General features: G+C 44.3%; 1 protein-coding gene across 1 annotated transcript in view; it reads right to left on the minus strand.

Annotated features, from left to right (window-relative positions):
* DOCK1 (dedicator of cytokinesis 1) overlaps positions 1 to 22,303 on the minus strand; it is a 293,238-nt gene that overhangs the window by 87,714 nt on the left and 183,221 nt on the right. The window contains exon 31 of the mRNA XM_064717058.1: positions 115 to 193. Coding sequence (XP_064573128.1) covers positions 115 to 193 — 79 coding nt within the window. The remainder of the gene's footprint in view (positions 1 to 114; positions 194 to 22,303) is intronic.

Here is a 22,303-nt window from a genome sequence, read left to right on the forward strand (position 1 = left end):
AACTGGGGCTCACAGCCATGAATAAACCATGAATAAACCCACCAAAACTACACAGGGCAGAAATTTATTACATTAATATCATTTATTCCATTCAAACTGAGAGTTTTTTCTTACCTGTAACTCAAAGTTGGTCTGATCAAGGAATTTTTTGTTTAGCATATCTGCATACTGATTAATTGCTCGCAGGAAGACTCTGAAAGATCAAGAGAAAATTACATAATTACACACTTCTGGGGTACCTTTGTATATTTGGCATCCCAATTAGACACAAAATCCGAGTCTGTCTGGAAAGTGAAACTTGAGGCTGATACTTGAAAAGCAGTGTGATCTCACCACTGGTAAGTGTACAGAATTCTATGCAGATGTTCTCCAAATTAATCAAGTAAATTAGCATATGCAGAAACAGAGGGAGTGTTTGGGATAAAATCACTTGTCTTTAAAATATCTTTTCATAATCAAGAGATCATTAAAAATTCAGTTTATTAGCACTATATAGACAGAAATTTTTAAAGTGACAGTGTTGTGTCTAAGCCAGACGTGCAACTGGTTGTACTTTAAAGTCAAGAAAAACATGTTTTTAAACACATGACAATAACCCCCTCCACTTATGGCACAACAGAAAATCTGCTGAAGGACAGTCTTTAGAACATTGTTCACTGCTCTATTTCCAAAATGCTAATTCACTACCCACTGTAGCTTACAGGGTTTCTAAAACACCTCTTAAATTGCAAAAGGAGTTGGCCTGACAGGCTTGAAAGAGAAACCCAAATGGCACAGGAGAAGTAGGGCACTACATATTCATGGTGCTGAAAAAGAAACTGATTATTCCTCGGTAGCCTGATCTCCATTTTCAAAACAAACATGAGATTCCCCCTGCAAACTCCAAATTTATGCTGTGCAGCTGCCAGCTAATGCCCAGACAAACGAGAGATTTGTGTCTCCTCAGAGCCCCCAAAATGATGAAAACCCCTCCTGACATGTTCCAGGTTTGCTTTTTCCCCACCCCCAAAACCAATATTGGAAAAGGAAGTTCAGTGCTGCAAATAAAAATATGATTTTCCTTCAGGCTGGCCAATTAAAAACAAACAAAAAAAAAAAAAGGCAGAATTATTTAAAACAAACCAGCTAGAAAGGGGTTGTACTGAATTTCAGATACTTAGCAATTTCTCCTGAAAAAAAAATTAATTTTTAGCTGAAAGTTTGGTATCCAAGAGAAAAGCAGCCTCCAGATAATCCAACATGATGGAAACAGACATTATTTATAAATATTTATATATTTATATGTGGGCAATATGTTGCCAAGCGATTATTTATGAACATATTGATGTATTTATGTAATTATATCAATATGTACATACATTTATAAATATTTCAATATGTACATAAATTTATCAGGATGCTAAGAGAGTTTATTTATTTATATATTGAAATAAGAGAGTTTATTTATTTATATATTGAAAGAAATTAATAAAGGGAAAAATTTGATGCCACTGGGATGTATCTGTAGTGTAAGCTCAGATCATCCCCATGGCGGAATTATGGAGGAGAAAGAAAGGATCTAAGTGGGAAAACTAAAATTCAATTTAGAAAGGAAAACAGAAAAAGAATTAAAATATGAAAGTATTTTTAAGATATAAGCAAATATACTTAAACACATAAATAAACAAGCAAACAAATATATATATGTGTGTGTGTGTGTGTGTTTCATAATATTATTATTTATAACTGACAGACATCTCTGCACTTGCACCCAGCACAGCCAAGGAGGAATTTCAGCCCTTCAGTGTCTTTGTCAGTGTTTTGGGCAAGCACTTCATTAAGAGATTTTATAAATGAGCAGAATCCAGCACACAAATGAACACCCTGCACTGCTCCAAAATAAATGGATTGGAGATCTGTGATTCAATTACTGAGCTGTAGCACAAACTAAGATTGAAATCGAGCTTATCTGTGCGATCACACAATCACCAGTTCTATCCCCTCCTTAGCCCTGCTTTGCCTGGTGCTTTTGTTAGCTGATAATACCAGGAGATCTGTAAATCTGCCCCCAAAATGAACAATTTAACGTGGTGCAGGGGCCATCCCAGGCTGCTTCCTCACGGACACAAAAGTGGTTCCAACTCAGGCAGGATTGTGCCTCCAGCTTAATGACGCTGCCTGAAGACATCACTGGAATGCATTCAATCTGCTCCATCTAATTAAGCTTTGGCACAATCTCATTACTTCATATCCATTATTTTTCTTTAAATTCTAACTCTCATTTTTCCCTTATATTAATTCCAGGGAATACCAACAAAGAATAAATAATACAAATTCTGCTGTGTTTGCCACTGGAAAAGGAGCAGAGCACAGAATGTGTTCAACTGGAGCTGGAATTAAACAACCCCTGGGCATCAGGGGGGTTCAGGAAGCCAGAAATTCCTCCAATTTTTCATAAAAGAATATCCCAAAGATGAGATGGAGGGACTTAATGTTGATTTTTCAATTACTGAAGTCCTAATATATTTTTGATCAATCTTTCTGTGACTGGATAAAATACTTGCTACATAGGTCAGTGGAGAAATTCCAGTGACAGTCAACAGAACATCATCATCATCATAATCACATTATTATTATTATTATTATTATTATTATTATTATTATTATTAGTATTATTATTATTATTATTATTATTATTATTATTTCTTCTTCTACTACTACTTCCACTCCCACTACTACAATTATTATTACAGTCTATTTTCATTTACAAATCAAATGTCATGCAAACCTCACAGTACTTTGCAGGATGTTTCAGTGCCAAGAGCAAAATTAAGATGTTTTTTATCTAATGAAGTTAATTTTAAAAATATATTTATTAAAATATTGACAGGAAGAAGTAGCAAGTTGCAAGATCACCACTCTGCAGAGAGAATTTCCACAGTAAAAAATGATGCTGGATGAATTCCTGGCTGGAAGCTGGGCAGTGCTTTGTTATCACCTGGGAAGTTGCTGCAACTCATGAATATAAAAACCGTTCAGGTTTATGCCCAAATAAAAAATGAAAGAGGAAGCTGAAATACTTTATCATTCCAGGTGTTAAATCCTCCTCCTCCTCCTCCAAAGCAGGTCCTGACAATTGTCAGTAACTTCACTGTCAAAAGTTGCAGAAAACGGAAAATGAAGCAAGTGGATCTTCAGAATAAGTGGAATTAACCCAAAAGCAGCAGTTCTGTACTGAAGAAGAAAGGAACTGGCTGCTGGAACACTCTCAAGGATAAAAGGTGGACTTGGACATCACTGGCCAAGGGATAAATAATCCAAACTCTCAGCTGGAGAGCATCCCTTGCAGTGCCAGCCCTTATCTCGCTGTAATTAATAACCAAGATTGGCTCCCAGTTGCGTGTGCATAAAAAGAAGTGCTCTTCTTGAAATTCAGTTTCAATGAACAAAAGAATTTATTATCCATGTCAGGAAGAGCCACAGAAGTTAAACTTTGAAAAAGGGAGAAGTTCAGAGCCTGGAACCCAACACAATGGACTGTGCTGGCATGTAAGACAACAAAACCTAATCCGAATGTATTGGGAAAGATTTGTGAGACAAAAGACTTTATCAACCCAATTAAAAGCAGGAAATTAACATTTTCTATGATGTGATTGGAATAGAAGGAATATGATTACAGAAGGAAGTCACTTCAGGATATGTGGAAGAAAGAAGGGCATAAAAATTCACCAAAGAACAAAATCAACAGCCTGGACAGAGGAGGTTTTTGTGTGAGCCCTGGGGAAGGGGGTGAGGATGGCTCCAAGGGCATCCAGAGATATCTCCTGTAGTTTGATCCTCTGAGGCAGGGACTGTCCCCTTATTCTGTGTTTAGAGACCTTCCACAGAGCAGAATCAGAATCATTTTGGTTGGAAGGGACCTTAAATCCCACCCATTCCCACCCCATCCATGGCAGGGACACCTCCCACTGTCCCAGGGGCTCCAGCCTGGCCTTGGGCACTGCCAGGGATCCAGGGGCAGCCCCAGCTGCTCTGGGAATTCCATCCCAGCTCCTCCCCATCCTCACAACCAAAAATTCCTTCCCAATATCCCATCTAAATCCACCCACTTTCAGCTTAAAGCCATTTCCTCATTTTCCTCCCTTGTCCAAAGTCTCTCTCCAGCTCTCCTGGAGCCCCTGAGAGACTTTAAGGTGTTCCCAAAACCTTTTCTCTCTCACCAGGACTTTTTGGCATTTGATCCCTGTTGATGCATTTCCTGACCAGACCTGTTTCAGCTCTCCATGACCCAGCAGAACAGTGAATTGCTCACCACCTTTTGAACGTGATATAAAACTATGGCTGGGAGCTCAGGTGAGAGAAGGCAGGGAAAAGGAGATGGAGAAACCATGGCAAAGGTAAATTAGGAAATACAGGCCATAAAAAGCAGAAATTCTCAAAAAAACCAACCCAAAAATCCAGGTGACCAAATCTCAGTGACCTGCTCAGGTCCATTCACCTTGCCCTGCCTCAGGCAGTTCTGATTTCTCCAGTAATTTCTGCCCTTTCTGGCTCTCACTCCAGAGAGAGTTCATCCATCCAGGAGTGTGCTGCTGGTTCATGAACTGACTCCAATTTCAACCCCTGGCTCCTGGGAATGTTTCCTGTTATTGATTATTATTCACCTCCACTGGGCCCAGAGGTGCTTAATTGGTTTGTGGATGCAGAGACTGCTTCACCAAACAGAGCAAAAATTAATGGTCGGATTCTGTAGTTTTCCAAAAGGTCCTTTTTTCCCTGCAAACAACCTCACTGCCTCCAGGAGGTGGGAACATACATCAAACCCTGACTTCCAGTGGCAGTTGTAAATGAAGGAGGGACAGAGGGATTTGATTTATAAATGGAACAGGAGTCACTGTGCCAAACAACTCATTTTTTTAGCCCTTTCTCAGGTTCAGTCACTTTTTATTCTGCCCTTCTCCCTCCTAATTAGTCAAGTGCCCTGATTTGTTCATGTTTAAAAACATTTTGTGCCCTGTTTTCTCTCACTCAGTTCTGACACTGTTGCAAAGTATTTGCAGGAGCTCAGAGCTAGAAATTTGGTGCAGGATGTAACCCATCCACTGCTCTGCAGAACATGCTCTGGAGGAAAATCAAGAGAATATTTCAAGGGAAATTTTTACTTGCTATTGGACATTATTAGTTAGCTCGTACAAGATTTGATTTACACTGTGAGTGTTTACGCAAAATATTTCTGACAGGAAAATTTCTGACAGAAAAAGAAACAATACAAACTAGCAATGTCCTCCCCACTATTTTTCCTTAAGCAAACATCAAAAAAAAAAGAAGGAAAAAGAATGAGAAAATGACTTCCTTAATGGTAGAATGATTATCTAAACAAGAATACACAGACACAGCTTAAAATAATTTTGGTTTAGGTGATAATTTGATAAAAGAGAGAGAATTTGCAGTGAGGTTCTAAAAGGCACCATTATGATGTCATTTTAGTTAATTTAGATGGAAGGATAATGAATGCTTTATTGCAGCTGATCAGCCTTCCTGCACATCCCCGTGCTCCCCACGCCTGGGCTCTGCTTCCCTGGGAGACAAATTCCCTGTGCCAATGGGAGCCAGAGTCTCTTCCCTTGTCTGGGTGGGAAAATTCCTTTGCTCCAGGTGAGCCCTTCCCAGCTCCTCAGGATTCTAAGCCCTGCAGCTCCCTTCAGGAATTTGAGACCGTTCCAGCTCTCAGATTGCAGCCCTGCCAGCTCCTCAGGATTCTGCAGGCCTACCCGCTTCGGTTCTGCAGCCTTCCTGAGCCCTCAGATTTCCAGCTGCCATGGGATTCCCCAGTCCTTCCAGCTCTGCTCAGGGAATTCTCCAGCCCCTCAGGTTCAGGCCCTGCCCAGCTCCTCAGGGATTCTCATCCCTGCCCGCTCCTCAGGGATTCTGCAGGCCCTGCCCGGCTCCTCAGGGATTCTCCAGCCCTGCCCAGCTCCCTCAGGGATTCTCCAGCCCCTTCCAGCTCCCTCAGGGATTCTCCAGCCCTGCCCAGCTCCCTCAGGGATTCTGCAGCCCATTCCCAGCTCCTCAGGGATTCTGCAGCCCATTCCCAGCTCTGTTCCCTTCCCTGGACATCCTCCAGCCCCTCCATGTTTGTCTGGTTGAGAAAGGTCCAAAACTGCCCCCAGAATTTGGGGTGTCTCACCATAGGAGACTCCAAGTCATTTCATGGCTCACCCTGGAGGTACCCTTGCATCTCCCCCAGTTTTCTCCTTTCCCAAATTTTGTCTCTTTTCTCTCCCTCCTCAGCTGCCTTTGCACCTCCAGGCCTACCAGCTGCTCACCACTAACAAATTAATTTAATTCAACACTTCTGTACATTTACACATCCCTGCCCATTCCACTTCTTCCTCTTCAAGAACATTTAAAAAGTGTTTAAAAGATTCCTTGCAACATCCTCTAATTCAGCAGGCTAAAGAGCAGTCAAAACTTAAAAAAAAAAAAAGAATAAAACCTAAATCCTTGATCATTTGCTGCCTTTTGAATTACAATTCCTTGGCTGAGGATGATAATAGCAGAGAGTAATCCCAAAGAAGACTTGCTACTAAATACCCACATTAGCATAATCTCCTCATAATGCCTGCTCCACAGCAGCACAGGTGCTCCATGTCACTTTATTAACCTATTTTCTAACAAATATTTCAGCCCCAGCTTTAGCACATTATCTCTAATCACTGATAGCTCTCCCCTCATTATAATTCCAGGCTGGTGCCCTCTGAAACAAAGGGGACAGATGAATGAAAAATAACTGAGTTACAAACGCTGAAGGACAAACTTGTGGGCTGACTACCAACAACCAGCAGGCACAAGGGGCTCTGTGGCCAAGGTGCCTCTGGAGAAGCTCAGGGCTGTGGCCAGGAGGGGTCTGAGCCTCTCCAAGGGTTGGATCTGCTTGGATAACCATGGATCTGACTGCCCTCACTCTGCTCCTGCCTTGTCTGCATGTCTGGGGTCTCAGCTGTGGGTTTTGGATGACTTTGAGTGCAGGAAAGAAGAGGTTTTAGCCTTCTGTCCTCTTCCCCAAAGCAACTTTGCCTCCTGGAATTTTATCTCCATGGATAGAACTGTCCATACTCAATTTTAGCACCTGGAGAATTTTATGGCAGAGCAGTAAAAGCTTGGAGATTACGTTTTCTAATGGAAATGCTAGCAGACAATTTAATTTAGGAGGTTTTAGCTAAGGCTACAATGCTGGCAAAGGAGCATCTCTTGCAAGTGGACAGTGGTACTATTCCTCTACTCCAAAGTTATTATTCTAAAGGAGGCAGACTTGCTGAATTCCAAGAGACTTTCTATTGTGGCAGCTGGCAAAAACTCCCAGCAGAGCTTGTAATTTCAAACAAATGTAATTTGTTGGAGTGCTGCTGGAAGGGATCTGTGCCATCAGGTGAGTTATTAAACAAGCATTTCATTGTAGTGCAATGCTCAGTAAAATGCAGAAAGCCTTTGCTAGGAACTGAAATCATCACATTCCCCTTGCAAAGATCAGAGAATTCCAGAAGGGTTTGGGTGGGAAGGGACTTTAAAGCTCACCCAGTGCCACCCTGCCATGGCAGGGACACCTCCCACTGTCCCAGGGGCTCCAGCCTGGCCTTGGAGCTGCTCTGTGCCAGGGCCTCACCACCCACCTTTTCACCTCAGTTCTTCTTTTGACTTGATTTCACAAAGGAATCCAACCACTTTTTGCAGAGGTAAAAATCAATATAGAGGAAGTTTGTTGTTTTTTTGGGGTTCTTTCCCCCTGTTGCACTGCTTTTCACACAAACAGTCAGTCCAGAAAGAGAAGTAACTACAGGAGTAATTGAAGTAACTACAAACTCCAGAAAGAGAAGTAACTACAAGAGAAGTAATTCATGGAAAGGTTGGGAAAGGACATCCCAGCCAAATTTTCCTGTCAAGCATGGAAGTTCTGGCTGAATTTGGCAAAATATTTTCAAATACCTGACAGTGCAGGGTTTGCAGCAGAGGAACCTCCCTTGCTCTGTGCTGCCAGCACTGGCCTCTGCTCCTTCCCCATTTCCATGGATACTGCAGGTGATTAAGGCCACTTTAGCTACTTATGGATAAATCAATAGAATTGATCTGCTACATTTCAAATTATTTGGCATTCTCATCCATCTTGCCATCAACTGGGAAGACAATTGCACCTGGCTAAACAAATGTCCTGATGTTGCTTGGAAAAGAATCTCCCTTTTTTCCTGCAGGTACTTAATTTATCAAATTCCACCAGAGAATAGCAATGAGGAAAAAGAAAGCAATCTGCAAAGGTTGGGTTGTCACCTCTTCAATGCTGGGGTCACCAATCAGGTTGTTCAGAAATTCCATTTGCTGAAGTTTCCCCCAAAATGTGAAGTTCATTCTGATGGCAGAAAGTTTCCATGGGAGCTCAATTATCCCAATGCCTTACCACGACTTTTCTTTTCCAACCCAAGCAATCACAAGCACAGAGGCAGTGCCCAGAAGAGCTGAACCTTCACACAACTGAGTCCATCTCCCCAGCAAGCAGAAACTCCCTGGGAAGAGGTTAAAATGTGATTTCTTGTAAGAGATGAGCGGGATAAACCGCAGCAGCTGCTCTGCAGGGCTGTGCCACGGTTCTGTGAAGGGAACACTAATGCTGCAAAGTGAAACACCATCCTGCTGCAGCTTTAGGTAAGCCTGTGCTTGATCCAAAGGGTGGCTCTCAGATATTAAAGTGACACAGAAGGTTTTAGGGAGGCACTGGGGTGTTGAAGAGGGAGCCAAGCGAGATGGGAGCTGTGCCCGCCTCCTGTGCCCTCCTGCCCACCTCACCCAGCTGCCAACCCTGCACAGGATCCTGCTCTGCTGCATCCCAGAGCTCCCTCAGCCCGACCAACCCTGCACAGGATCCTGCTCTGCTGCTCTCCCACAGCTCCCTGAGCCTGATCAACCCTGCACAGGATCCTGCTCTGCTGCTCTCCCACAGCTCCCTGAGCCTGATCAACCCTGCACAGGATCCTGCTCTGCTGCACTCCCAGGGCTCCCTCAGCCTGATCAACCCTGCACAGGATCCTGCTCTGCTGCTCTTCCAGGCTCCCTCAACCTGATCAACCCTGCACAGGATCCTGCTCTGCTGCATCCCAGGGCTCCCTCAGCCCCATCAACCCTGCACAGGATCCTGCTCTGCTGCATCCCAGAGCTCCCTCAGCCCGATCAACCCTGCACAGGATCCTGCTCTGCTGCTCTTCCAGAGCTCCCTCAGCCCGACCAACCCTGCACAGGATCCTGCTCTGCTGCATCCCAGAGCTCCCTCAGCCCGATCAACCCTGCACAGGATCCTGCTCTGCTGCATCCCAGGGCTCCCTCAGCCTGATCAACCCTGCACAGGATCCTGCTCTGCTGCATCCCAGGGCTCCCTCAGCCCGATCAACCCTGCACAGGATCCTGCTCTGCTGCATCCCAGGGCTCCCTCAGCCCGATCAACCCTGCACAAGATCCCTGCTTTGCACAGTTTTGGAAATTCTCTTATTGCTGTGTCCACATCAAAGCAAACTTTTCCATGGCTCTGCCTTGGGAAGGGGAGGATTCATCCAGGTTATTGCACTGTCTCAAACTCACCTGTCAGAAATCCAATTTTAGCCCTGTGGTGCTCCAAAGCACTGTTTGTGTTTCAATAGCCACAGAATTTCCTGTAGTTCAACAATTGTTTGGCCATGCAGCATCATTTAGTAGCTTAAAGAGCTTTCTTGGGATTAACAGAGGGAGTGAAATTAAACTGTTGCATAAAAGGAATCTTCCCAGAGCTCCCTCAGCACCCTGCCTGACCAACCCCTGCACAAGATCCTTACTCTGCTGCTCTCCCAGGGCTCCCTCAGCACCCTGCCTGATATCTCTGGAGTGGAATAAATGCTTCATTAGGATGCTGCAACGCCTGCCAGTGACAGGAGCCCCCAGCACAGGAGCCCAGCCCGTCAGTGGCTCTGAGCAGGATTTCTGGCTCTGTGGGAAGGGTTAAATCACCCTGCACACCCCACAAACAGTCCCAGCACAAAAATCGGCCTGGCAGGGCACACAATGCCATTTATAATGTGGGTTTTTCTGCTCTGCAGGGCAGCACAGGGACACTGCCAACCCCACAAACAGATCCCCTGCAGCCTTTCAGCAGGGACCACACCAAGGTGTGGGGGCTGCACTGTCACAGACATCTTTTATGGAAAATCCTTTCCTTAGGATTTTTCCTCCTGAGAAGCTGAGAGGCCTCAGGAACAAAATGCAAACATTGATTATCTGCTGCTGTGGAATGCAACAGGTGCATCTGGGATTGGTCTCATGTGGTTGTTTCTAATTAATGGCCAATCACAGTCAGCTGGCTCAGACAGAGAGTCCAAGCCACAAACCTTTGTTATCATTCTTTATTGCTCTATTCTTAGCCAGCCTTCTGAGGAAATTCTTCTATTCTTTTAGTATAGTTTTAATATAACATATATCATAAAATAATAAATCAGCCTTGTGAAACATGGAGTCAGATCCTCATCTCTTCCCTCCCCCTGGGACCCCTGTGAGCACCATCACACTGCACTGCAGCCTCTGCTGGCCTCCAGGCAGGATTCAGTGCTGCCCTGGACATGCCAATCCTGCCCAGAATTTCCCAGCTGGGGATCAGCTTCTGCCTGGTGAAATCAAAGCCCAAGAGGCAAACACAGTCAGGGTCACAAAAACACAGCCAAGTGTGTCAATGGGACAGAGGCTGGGATAAAAAGTGGTTTATATCAAACAAGCAATGAAATAGAATTGGGGATGTAAATGCTTCACGGCTCCTGGATCCCTGCAAGTGTCCAAGGCTGGGCTGGACAGGGCTGGGAGCAGCCAAGGTGTCCCTGCCATGGCAGGGGTGGATCTGGATGGGCTTTAAATTCCCTCCCAAGCCAAACCATTCAGGCATCCTCTGAAATCAGGTTCTCTGTGATTTCTTTTATGCAACAGTTTAATTTCACTCCCTCTGTTAATCCCAAGAAAGCTCTTTAAGCTACTAAATTGTGCTGCATGGCCAAACAATTGTTGAACTACAGGAAATTCTGTGGCTACTGAAACACAAACAGTGCTTTGGAGCACCACTGGGCTAAAATTGGATTTCTGACAGGTGAGTTTGAGACAGTGCAATAACCTGCCCTTGGATGAATCCTCCCCTTCCCAAGGCAGAGCCATGGCAAAGTTTGCTTTACTATGGACACAGCAATAAGAGAATCTCCAAAACTGTGCAAGGTTGATTTCCTTGGAATCGGGGAGCTGGACACCAGCACATTGGAGCACCAGCAATCCCACAGGGCTCACAGGGGGATGCAGTGCCAGGGAAGTTAATTCCCATGTGGAAAATACTCCTGAGCCTCACAAGGACCAGACAACCAGGCAGCTCCTTCACAACCATCAGTGCCCCTGGCCTGGTTCTGCTGCACTGGGGCAAAGCAGATTTGGGTACAAAGCTCAAATAGCATTTCTGCACCATTTCTGCTCCTTTTTTCTTCTTCCCTGGCCTGAATTACACAGTTTGGCTCTCTCTAGATAGAAGATTTATAATGCCAATGGCTCTGAAAGCCAGCAGCTTCTCTGGGAGTAGACTGCAATTATCTGATGGGCTCAGAGAAGCAAAAAAACCTAAGTGGGGGAAAATGTAGATTAGTCCTGATAGGAGATTCTCTCACCCATAAAACACAACCAAAGCAAATGCTCAGGTTGATTCTTTTCACCCAATGCTTGTGTATGGAGTAACACCTAAAGGCATCCTCATTTTATGGGATTGTATTAGAGAATCCCAGAATGGTCTGGGTTGGGACCAATAAAGATCATCCCATTCCATGGGCAGGGACATGTTCCACAGCCCAGGCTGCTCCAAACTCACCATCCCAGGACTAAACCAACTCCCAGTTCCTTCATCCCTGCCTTGAGTGATGCTTGAGCACCCACGTGGGATGGGCAGCACTGCCTGGGCACTAAAAACTCAGGATATCAGCAAAGCTGGGCCTAACAAAGCTGGGAATGAGCTGAGAGGGATGCAGGGACTAACGCTGGGATGCAGAGGGATGCTGGCATCCAGTGACCCATGAAGGGCAAGCAAAAATCTGCTTTTCCAACGGATATTGATGCTTGTGCAGAGCAGATTTGCCAGAGTTTTCAGCTCCATCTGCAGCAGAAATTATGGAAAGCCTGGCAGCAGCCAGGAGTGATCTAGGCCAGCAATGATCAATAGGATCAAAGGTTTATACAAGGTAAAAAGCTCCATTTCCTGGATTTTTTCCAGAGAAATTAAAAGCAGAATGGCACACACAGGTTGTCCAGATTTTAAGTAATTTCATCTTTAACATCAGCAAAATCCAGACATTGATCCCTGAAAATGGATCCCAAAGGATACTGAAAGTGGCAGCACAAAACCTGGGATATGATTTATGGTGTTACAATCCAAGGCTTCAGTGTTACAGGAGCCACACAAAAAGCTTTTGCTTTGGATCACACCCAGAGGCCAAAGAGGTTTGAGAGTCACTGCTGAAGAACTGGGCACTGAGAAATTCAGGAATTATTTTCAGTTAAAAACAGTATTTTCAAAGAAAACATGCAATATGAGTTTCATAAATTATTGCAAAAGATTTCAAATTTTTACTTTTTTTCCTAAAAGTGTCATCTGAGATAAAGATTTTTTTTCTTCTGCATATTTTAAGATCTTCTTCCTTTTTCTCTCACTTTTTAAGAAATAATTGCCTTTCCTCCTTGATGTTTAGGTTGAGTCATTTAACTTTTATTGGGGAAAATAGTAAAGTGTTTGTGTTTCTTTAAAAAAATCTGTATCTACCTTAATATTAACTTTGCTGTATTAAAATTTAGAAATCCTCAGTTTATAAATATTTAAGTTAGATGGTTCTTCTACCCCCCACACAGCATTTAATGGTGCAAATGGGCCTCAAAAACTGTGATTTAGTCCAAGACATAAGAGAGAATTAAATGATGACACCACTCCAATGCTGTTCCTGTAACAGGGAGTGTGTTCATTTGGGTCACTCACATTTGTAATTCATTACAAAATATGTAATATTTTTATATATCATATTTTTATTCTCAATGCATCATCAAATATTTAAGAGCCAAATGTCACTAAAAAGGGAGAAACAGAGACTTGTGCAGAGCCCTCCTGTGATTGAACTTTTCATGTGTTGACATTTTCATCAGAAATTCCCTAATTTCCTTCAGGACAGTTCCCAACTGGGGCCACAAACCCTGCTCAGAGCCCCTCACCTCTCATGGAATGAGCAAACAGAACTAATCTGCTTTTCATCAACAATTCAGGCTACAAGCCCTCATTAAAAATACTCCCATTAAAACCACAACGTTACAGCCCAGCTACAAATAACTGTGATTTTCTCTGTGCCACCCTAGGATAATTCACTTGTAGAGAAACACAAAGGCAGAATTAAAACCAGCTCGTGGTCCAAATTAACCCTCCATGTATTATTTCTGCAAGGCACCACCTTAATTGCAATTATGCATTCAGGGACCAACGTGACACTTTGTTCTTAATTTGTACACAGTAAAACAAATGGGGTTTTAAATGAACGAAAAAAGTAAATATTAGTCTGTGACAAATCATAATTACAGGGTGGTCACAGCTGTTTAAATTGACTCCTGCTAGGGAACTTCAGGTTGTGACAAACACAGGGTTTTTTGTTTTTTTTTGAAGCTGCTTTGGACAGCACAGGAAGTTGGGGGTTCACTTGGTTTCTTTCAGAATTCCTTTAAAACACAGTTACAGAGGTTTGGAACTCACACCAGTAGTTCAGCACCTTGCTTTGCCTAAATTAATGACAGCAGCACTCAGTCAATGGGATGTGGCACTTGGGGACATGGGACAGTGGTGGCCTTGGCAGTCAATGGTAGGACTCAGTGGTCTTGGAGGGCTTTTCTGACCTGAAAAATTCCATGATTCTATTGATAATCTCTGACTTAATCCACCTGCTCCAGCCCTGCAGGGAGCCAGGGAAATGCAGCAAAGATTAACAGAAAACCATGGAATGATTTGGGTTGGGAAAACACAAAAGATCATCGAGTTCAACCATTCCCAGCACTGCCAAGGCCACCACTGCCCCATGCATTCAAAAACACATAATCACGAGGATTATATGCAGTGCTTTTTATTAAGAGCTCTGGGAATCGGGGTATATTCAACCCAAATCTGACTCCGACCATACATCCGAAATGATCATGTTTTATACTCTATTGTTACATAACTTTCATGTTAATTATTAAACCTATATTGTTCTATTGTATACATGAATTTATCCCCTCTCTGAATTTCCAACATAGTTTCTCACTATTCTTCTTATGGTTATATAATAATTACATTTAATTACTAAACAATCATCACATCTAACAATTATATAATTTATCATACTGCTTACGCAGGTGCAGTTGATCTGGGAAAGCACAAAGCCCAACATTTTAGATTCTATCTTTAACTTTTTCCAGGGTTCCACTATCACCACATCCACATGGATTTTGAATCCCTCCAAGGATGGGGACTCCAAACTGCCCTGGGCAGCTGTGCCAGGCCTGGACAAACCTTTCCATGAGGAAATTGTTCCCAAAATCCACCCTGAGCTGCCCTGGCCCAGCCTGAGGCCGTTCCCTCTGCTCCTGTCCCTGTTCCCCCCGGCTGTGCCCTCCTGGCAGGAGCTGTGCAGAGCCACAAGGGCCCCTGAGCCTCCTTGGCTCCAGGTGAGCCCTGCCCAGCTCCTCAGGGATTCTGCAGGCCCTGCCCGGCTCCTCAGGGATTCTGCAGCTCCTCAGGGATTCTGCAGCCCCTGCCCAGCTCCCTCAGGGATTCTGCAGCCCCTGCCCAGCTCCTCAGGGATTCTGCAGCCCCTTCCCAGCTCCTCAGGGATTCTGCAGGCCCTTCCCAGCTCCCTCAGAGATTCTGCAGGCCCTTCCCAGCTCCTTAGGGATTCTGCAGCCCCTTCCAGCTCCTCAGGGATTCTGCAGCCCTGCCCAGCTCCTCAGGGATTCTGCAGCCCCTGCCCAGCTCCCTCAGGGATTCTCCAGGCCCTACCCAGCTCCTCAGGGATTCTGCAGCTCCCTCAGGGATTCTCCAGCCCTTCCCAGCTCCATTCCCTGCCCTGGACACCCTCCAGCCTCTCTTGCAGTGGGTGGGAGATGCCCCAGCAGCGAGGGCAGAGGTCTGGCAGAGCTGGAACTCACAGGGTGTTGAACGTCTTTGAGACAGAAACGTTTTGTGCTGACCCCACTCTGTACATCAGAAGGTGCCACTGAGCAGCCAGTGACCTCCCATGTTAAAGCTCTGCCTTTATGTCATGCAAGGGCAATTTCTGATTTTCCTACTCAATAAAGGCAAGGTGCCCCGAGGTGAAACCTGTAAATAACAAATCCAAGCACAATTGGTGTTAATCCTCGAGCAGGAAAATGCTGCTATGATGATGTACAAACAAAATACAGGGTGTGAGTGTTTTATCTTCTGCTTGGTTTTAGAGAATAAATAAAACCTGGTTCATTCAGCTGGAACTGCAAAGGTAATTTCACTGCTGCCTCTGACAACATCTGAAACTTCATTTTCTCCTTTAAGAAGTCTCAGCACCCACAAGAGTGGGATCGATCAGGGTGAGAAGCAAAGCTGTGCTTCCCTTCCTCCTCTCCAGCTGAATCCAATATTTTCTGCTTTTATGTGCAGGGCAGTCAATGGACACATCCCTGCCCAGAGAGAATTATCTGACTCAGGAGCAGGAGGGCAGGACAAACACGTGGGAAGCTCCTCATCCCAGGGGAACATCATCCAAAACCTGCTGGGCCTGGGCTGACAAGTCCCACATGCAAGGAAGGACCCTGCTGACCATAAACCACGGAATTCCAGACTGGTTTGGGCTGGAAGGGACTTTAAAGATCTTCCCATTCCACCCCTGCCATGGGCAGGGACACCTTCCGCTGTCCCAGTGTCCAGCCTGGCCTTGGGCACTGCCAGGGATCCAGGGGCAGCCACAGCTGCTCTGGGCACCCTGTGCCAGGGCTGCCCACCCTGCCAGGGAACAATTCCCAATGTCCCATCCATGGCTGCCCTCTGGCACTGGGAGCCATTCCCTGTGTCCTGTCCCTCCATCCTTGTCCCCAGTCCCTCTGCAGCTCTCCTGGAGCCCCTTTAGGGTCCAGAATTGGCTCTAAGGTCTCCCCAGAGCCTTCTCCTCTCTGGGCTGAACACTGATCCTTCCTGATCTCCGTCTTTCTGCTGGAGGTTTTCACTTCCCAAATATTGCTGCAAAAAAGGACTTTGTGCAAACATCCCCCCTGGATTCAGGGAAAGCCTTGGATGGGTTTGTGTGACAAACCAACTGAGGTAACCCAGTTATTTTAACCAGCTGATCTGCTGAACCCCTTTGCTGTGAGCTGCAGCAGCTCTGAACCTTCCTAAAGCCTTGCTCAGATTTAAATTCGGGAAAAAAAGAGCCCTTGGAACAATAAATCCTTTGGAGTGTGGGTTAGAGACCCAAGGATAATAAACCCCAGGCTCATCTAAACCTTCTCTAGAGCTGGTGCTGCTCCTAATTGGGATGGATGAGCTTTGCCATGGAAGAGCTGGGTAAGGATTGGTTGTTAAAACACAGGTTTATAGGGCCCATCCTATGAAATGATGGATCAGGAACGTGTCTTGCATTATCAAATTACCCCAAGAATTGGAGTGTTTTGCATGTAAAGCTTCAGTGCTAATAACGCTGTGCCAAATTAGTGGGAATGAATAGATGCTGAGTAAATAATCCCATTTTGTTGTTAGTTCCTAATGGAACTGTTGATAGGAAACAACCTCTCTATCTGTTTCCATCAGGATAATTTGATAACCCATCTGTATTAGTTAAACTGCAGATTTTGTAAACACTGAGGCCGAGTGATTTGTAACAGGAGCAGGATGTAGGAACCACTCTCCTAAAGTGTTTTTTAAATTGCTTTGCTCGCAGCTACAGAGTTTGCCATAAAGAATGATCCCTCATTGTGAAATTCCCCAGCCTCAGGAGTGGTCCTGGAGCTGAGGAAGGGACAGGCTGATGATTTAAGACTATTTAATGCCCTGCTTGTTGTGGAACAGAGAGCTGGAGACCTTCCTGCTCTAGCAGAACACAGCACTGCAGTTCCTTAATGCCCAAAACTGGGAAACTGATTTATCACCTATTAGGTCTTATTAGATCCCATTCAGTAGGAAAAATGAACTGCTGGAGCTGGATGGCAGAAAATTAATTTGAAATAAATGTTACAGAGTCAAGCTTCTTCTGCTCTTCTCTTCAAGCCTCTGTGGCTGGGGTTTTCCAGCTGGATGTGGGTTCTTGCAGGGAGGCACACTGTGATCATTTTACATATTTATAGTTTAGATTTAAAAAAAAACTGAAATAATTTCAGTGCACATCTCCTTCATGGAGGGGCAGGGGAAGGGCAGCTCTCCAGCTGTGCCAGGGGATGGGATCCACTGGGGTTTCTTTATTCCAGAAGCACTTCTTCCTCAGGAAAAGGAGCCTCTGCAGAGCTTTACCCACAGATTTTTATGGCTTTTAATCTATTGTTTATAAGAATGGCTTCCCACTGCCAGAGGGCAGGGATGGATGGGATATTGGGAAGGAACTGAGAGCCCAGAGCAGCTGTGGCTGCCCTGGATCCCTGGCAGTGCCCAAGGCCAGGCTGGACACTGGGATGGTGGAAGATGTCCCTGCCATGGCTGGGGTGGGATGGGATGATCCCTTCCAGCCCAAATCATTCCATAATTCTCTGACAATTCCATGACCACCAAGGTTAAACTCCCCAAAAATTCACAAGCCTGTGGGTTCTCTGGGGTGAGTATTTGCCCACACCTTTGCTGACCTTAAAAAACTAAGCATTACAATAACCTTCCTTAATTTTGCATAGAATTTTAAATTATTTTTCAGCATTTACGCCTCAGATGTGAACTGGGCGATTTCAGCAGAGATATGAGTTAATTTTCCTAGGAAAAATGGACAAATTATCAAAATGGAGCTGAACATTCCATGTGAAAATAATCTATGAGCTGACTCCTATTCTTCACTGCTGGTTGTTCACTGCATGGGCACAGGCAAATTACTTCATTCCTCCATGAATCAACTCGAACATCTGTAAGGTCAACATAATGCAGATGATCTTCCCCAGCTGCTCCGAGATTCTTCCAAAAATAATTCAAATTAATATTATTGTTGTTATATAAAACTGTCACTACAAATCTTTCTTTATGGCAAACAAAGCATCTTTGACAATGGCCCTTTAGCAAAGAAGAGCTGAAAAAGTTGGCAAAGTTTAATTTTCCCATAATGCCCAGTTGCTCGAGTAACAAATCCAATGGATGATTTTTCAGCATAAAATGAAAAAATAAAATTCTATAAATATATTCTTGCCCACAAGATCATATTTGGCCCATTTGCCATTGATATTTGTGTGATAATTACCTCAAAAAATATTTGAAGTTACCTGAATTCAAGCCAAAAGTACCTTTAAATCGTTTTCAAGCCAGAAGTACCTTTAAATCAAACACCCAGTTAAGTAAGTGGACTGTGAATGGAAGATCAAATTTATGTGTGACTTTTAACATCACATAAAAAAATAAAAATATCTTTTAGCAAGATAAATGAGGCACCATGATAAAATGTTCTTGAAAAAAGGTCATTAGAACATTATAGATTAAAATTCATAGAAAATGGAAAACCACATTCTGAATTCCTGATAAAGAAATTACTGATTTCTTAAACCTTAGGTTGGGGTTTACACCAAGCTCACTCCCATCTCTGCCACAGCCTCTGACTCAGTTCAAAGACTGCTGTAAAATGGAAATGCAAATTAAAAGAATCAAAACTGCAGCCTGACTAAGCCCTGAATCATGGAATCATCATTGATATGGATGCAAAAATCCTCTGAGATCATCAAGCCCAACCATCACCACCACCACCATGGTCACCTCTGTTCCCACATCCACAGGGCTCTGAACTCCCCCAGGGATGGGGACTCCACACCTTGTTCCAACACTTCACAACCCTTTCTGTGATGAAATTTTCCCAAATATCCAACCTGATCCTCCTCTGGAACAGCCTGAGGCCATTTCCTCCTGTCCTGTCCCTGTTCCCTGCAAGCAGAGCCCAATCCCACCCTGTCAGGGAGATTTAAGGACCAACAAATTCTTCCCTGAGCCTCAATACTATCAGGAAATCTCATTTTCACACCATTTGCATGCAGAAGGATCTCCCACCCTGCTCTCCTGTGCTCCAGGATGGGCACTGACCCCAGCCCTGCCAAGAAAACCCCTCTGATCTCCTGCAGAGCCCTCAAATGGAGCTACAAACCCTTTTTACAGCATTTATCACATCACATCCTCTTACAGCAGCCCCCGGGCCCAAAGGCAACATCTGTGTGGACAATTTATGGCCATTTTCTGGAAGCCTGTGTCTGTCACACCCCAAAATGAGCTGCACCACATTTCAAACCTTGGCTGCTTGCTTGACACCACCGTGCCTTCACTGCTGGCATCCCTCCTGACACCTGCACTATCAATTCTCCACGTCTGTGCCTTGAAACACCTGAATTCTGACATTAAATCTGTCCCTTTCTCAGCCTTCCTATAACTCAGCCTCCCAAATGGAACGAGAAACTAAAAAAAAAAAGGGTTAAAATTTAAAACCTTCACAAATCACGTCCTTCTTAACCCAGTGAATTTGCATGGCAGAATCTGATTTCTTGAGGAGTTTTCCTGCATTTCTATTGGATTCCTTGCCAAGCTTCAAGCAAAGCTCCTGAATACTGGCTCAGGTACGTGCAGACATAAATTCTTGCAGGGATGAGCAAGTTTTACAAGTTGTTGCTTCTTTTTTCTTTTTGAACTTTCACAGCAGAATTTTGTGCTGCTTTTTAGATTTCTTTCACATCAGTATAACTCACCAAAATCTCATTACAAAAAGAAAGGGAAGTATTTACACTGAGTTACTGATAAAAGAGAAAAAACCATGAAATTATTCACTTGCACCACGTTACTTCTGTATCGGGGAAATAAATTCAAAATAGGATAAAAACAACTTGTGCAAAAAGCTTTTCCCAGAGCAAGGAAAAACCACATTTTTTTCCCCCTCTAATGATCCATAGAGTGGGACACTGAGCACAAATTCCATTCACTCTTTTCAAAACCTGGGCTTTCATTTCCTCTTTGCTTTCCCTCTCGGAGCTGCCCTGGCTCAGGTGGAATAACCAAAGTGCAGCCCCGGGTGCTGCTGCTGGACTGAGGGAAGGGGCTGCGCTTTGTGTTCCCCCGTCCCGTGCTCTGCTCCAGGGCAGCTCAGCAGCCCCAGCACTTCCCCCATCCCAACAGCGCTCCCAGAGCCAGGGGATTTATGACTCAGGGAAAAAAGGGAATTGTTTCGTGTTTCGTGGGCTGGCAATGGACAAAGCAAATGTTAATGCAGTCAAGGAGAGCTCAAGGACACAATGTTCACCTGGAATCCCAGTGCTGGTAAGTGAATTGCAGAATATCCCAGCCAGGAAAAAAGTTATTTTCATAAACATGACATTTTAATTATCCTATTAATTGCAGATTAAAAGATTTACATGATAGGGTAACAACATCTCATAAATTTAAGTTTGAAATTTAAGTCTGTGTAACCAACACAAAGATATTAGTCTAAGAAAAAATTGCCATGGAGGGGGGAAAAAATGGGTGACCAAGATTTAATTCTTAATTATTTCCTTCTTTTGTGTGTTATAAAAGTTAATAAAAAATTAGGATCATTGTTGCATCACAGCTTGGATGGGCTGTAGAACAACCTGGGATAGCAGAAGTGTCCCAGCCCATGGCAGGGGCTGACATGAGATGGGATTTAAGGTCCTCCCAACCCAAACCATCCTGAGATTCTGTGGCTGTACCATGAGCTGTTTGCTCATGCACTCAACAGCTGAAATGCAGCACTCAGAGAGTAAATAAATACATACATTAATCAAACCACAAGCAATTAATCAATATCCAGAAGGGGGGAAAACAACAAAGAAAAAATAAACCAAAAAAAACCAACCCTAAAAAATGCCAAACAAACAAACAAGCAAAAAACCCAAGAAAAGTCAAATTATTCCCAATGACATCTGAAGAATTTGTGTAGGGATATTTAGATCCACACAATGATCAGTACCACACTGAAATGGCTATCACTGTGTTCCAGTGGACAAACAGAGACCAGCACTAGAAAACCTCTTTTTCTGCTGTTGGTGCATCCTAAGTGCATCCTTCACCCTGAATTTCCCAATTGATGCACCAAACTTAGTGATAAAAAACCAAAGAGTAACACAAGATTAAACCTTTACACGGTAATTTTCTCTCAAAGCATAAGGAAACCAAACCATGTAAAGCTCCTTTTTTTTTTATTTTAAAAAAGACAATTTCAGGATTGTTCCTCTGCAGCCTAAAGCTCCTGACAGAACCTGCAGCATTCCCAAATCCAGCCCTGGCTCTGTAAGACGTATTGCAGTACTTACATCCCAAACAGGCTTATTCACTGCATGGAGAGAATTCATTTATTATTAAAGAGCACTGGAGAGGAGGCAAAAAAACCCTAAAACCCTAAAGCAAACTGGTTCCTTATCACTGCAATTTCATTTATTGACACAGCTGGAAATGAGCTGGTGGTAACTCTTTGAGTCCATGGACAGGACACGATAGGACAATAGGAAATGGCCTCAAGGGGCACCAGAGGAGGGGCAGATTGGGTTTTTGGGAAAATCTCTCCCCTGAAAGGGTTGTCCAGCCCTGGCACAGCTGCTCAGGGAGGGATTTAAGAGCTGTGTGGATGTGGCACCTGGTGGCCTTGATGGTCCTGAAGGGCTTTTCCAACCTAAACTGAAGTTCTCGGACTCTGTGGATTCATCCTTCCTGACCATGGACAACTGCCACATCTCCCACAAACCAGATGGAGGAAACAGAACCTTCAGCTTTTCCTGAGAATCCCAGAACCACAGAATCCCACATTGGTTTGGGTGGGAAGGGAGCTCAGAGATCATCCCACCCCACCCCAGCCATGGCAGGGACACCTTCCCCTGTCCCAGGTGCTCCAGCCCCAGTGTCCAGCCTGGCCTTGGGCACTGCCAGGGATCCAGGGGCAGCTCCTCTGGGAATTCCATCCCAGCCCCTCCTCACCCTCCCAGGGAACAATTCCTGCCCAATATCCCACCTTACCCTGCCTTTCTACAGCTTAAGGACATTTCCCCCCTCTTGTTCTATTCCTTAATGAGCAAATCTTTTCTACTGCACAAGAAC

The sequence above is a fragment of the Zonotrichia leucophrys genome, chromosome 6, assembly GCF_028769735.1.
Source record: "Zonotrichia leucophrys gambelii isolate GWCS_2022_RI chromosome 6, RI_Zleu_2.0, whole genome shotgun sequence".
In the NCBI taxonomy this organism is placed as follows: Eukaryota; Metazoa; Chordata; class Aves; order Passeriformes; family Passerellidae; genus Zonotrichia; species Zonotrichia leucophrys.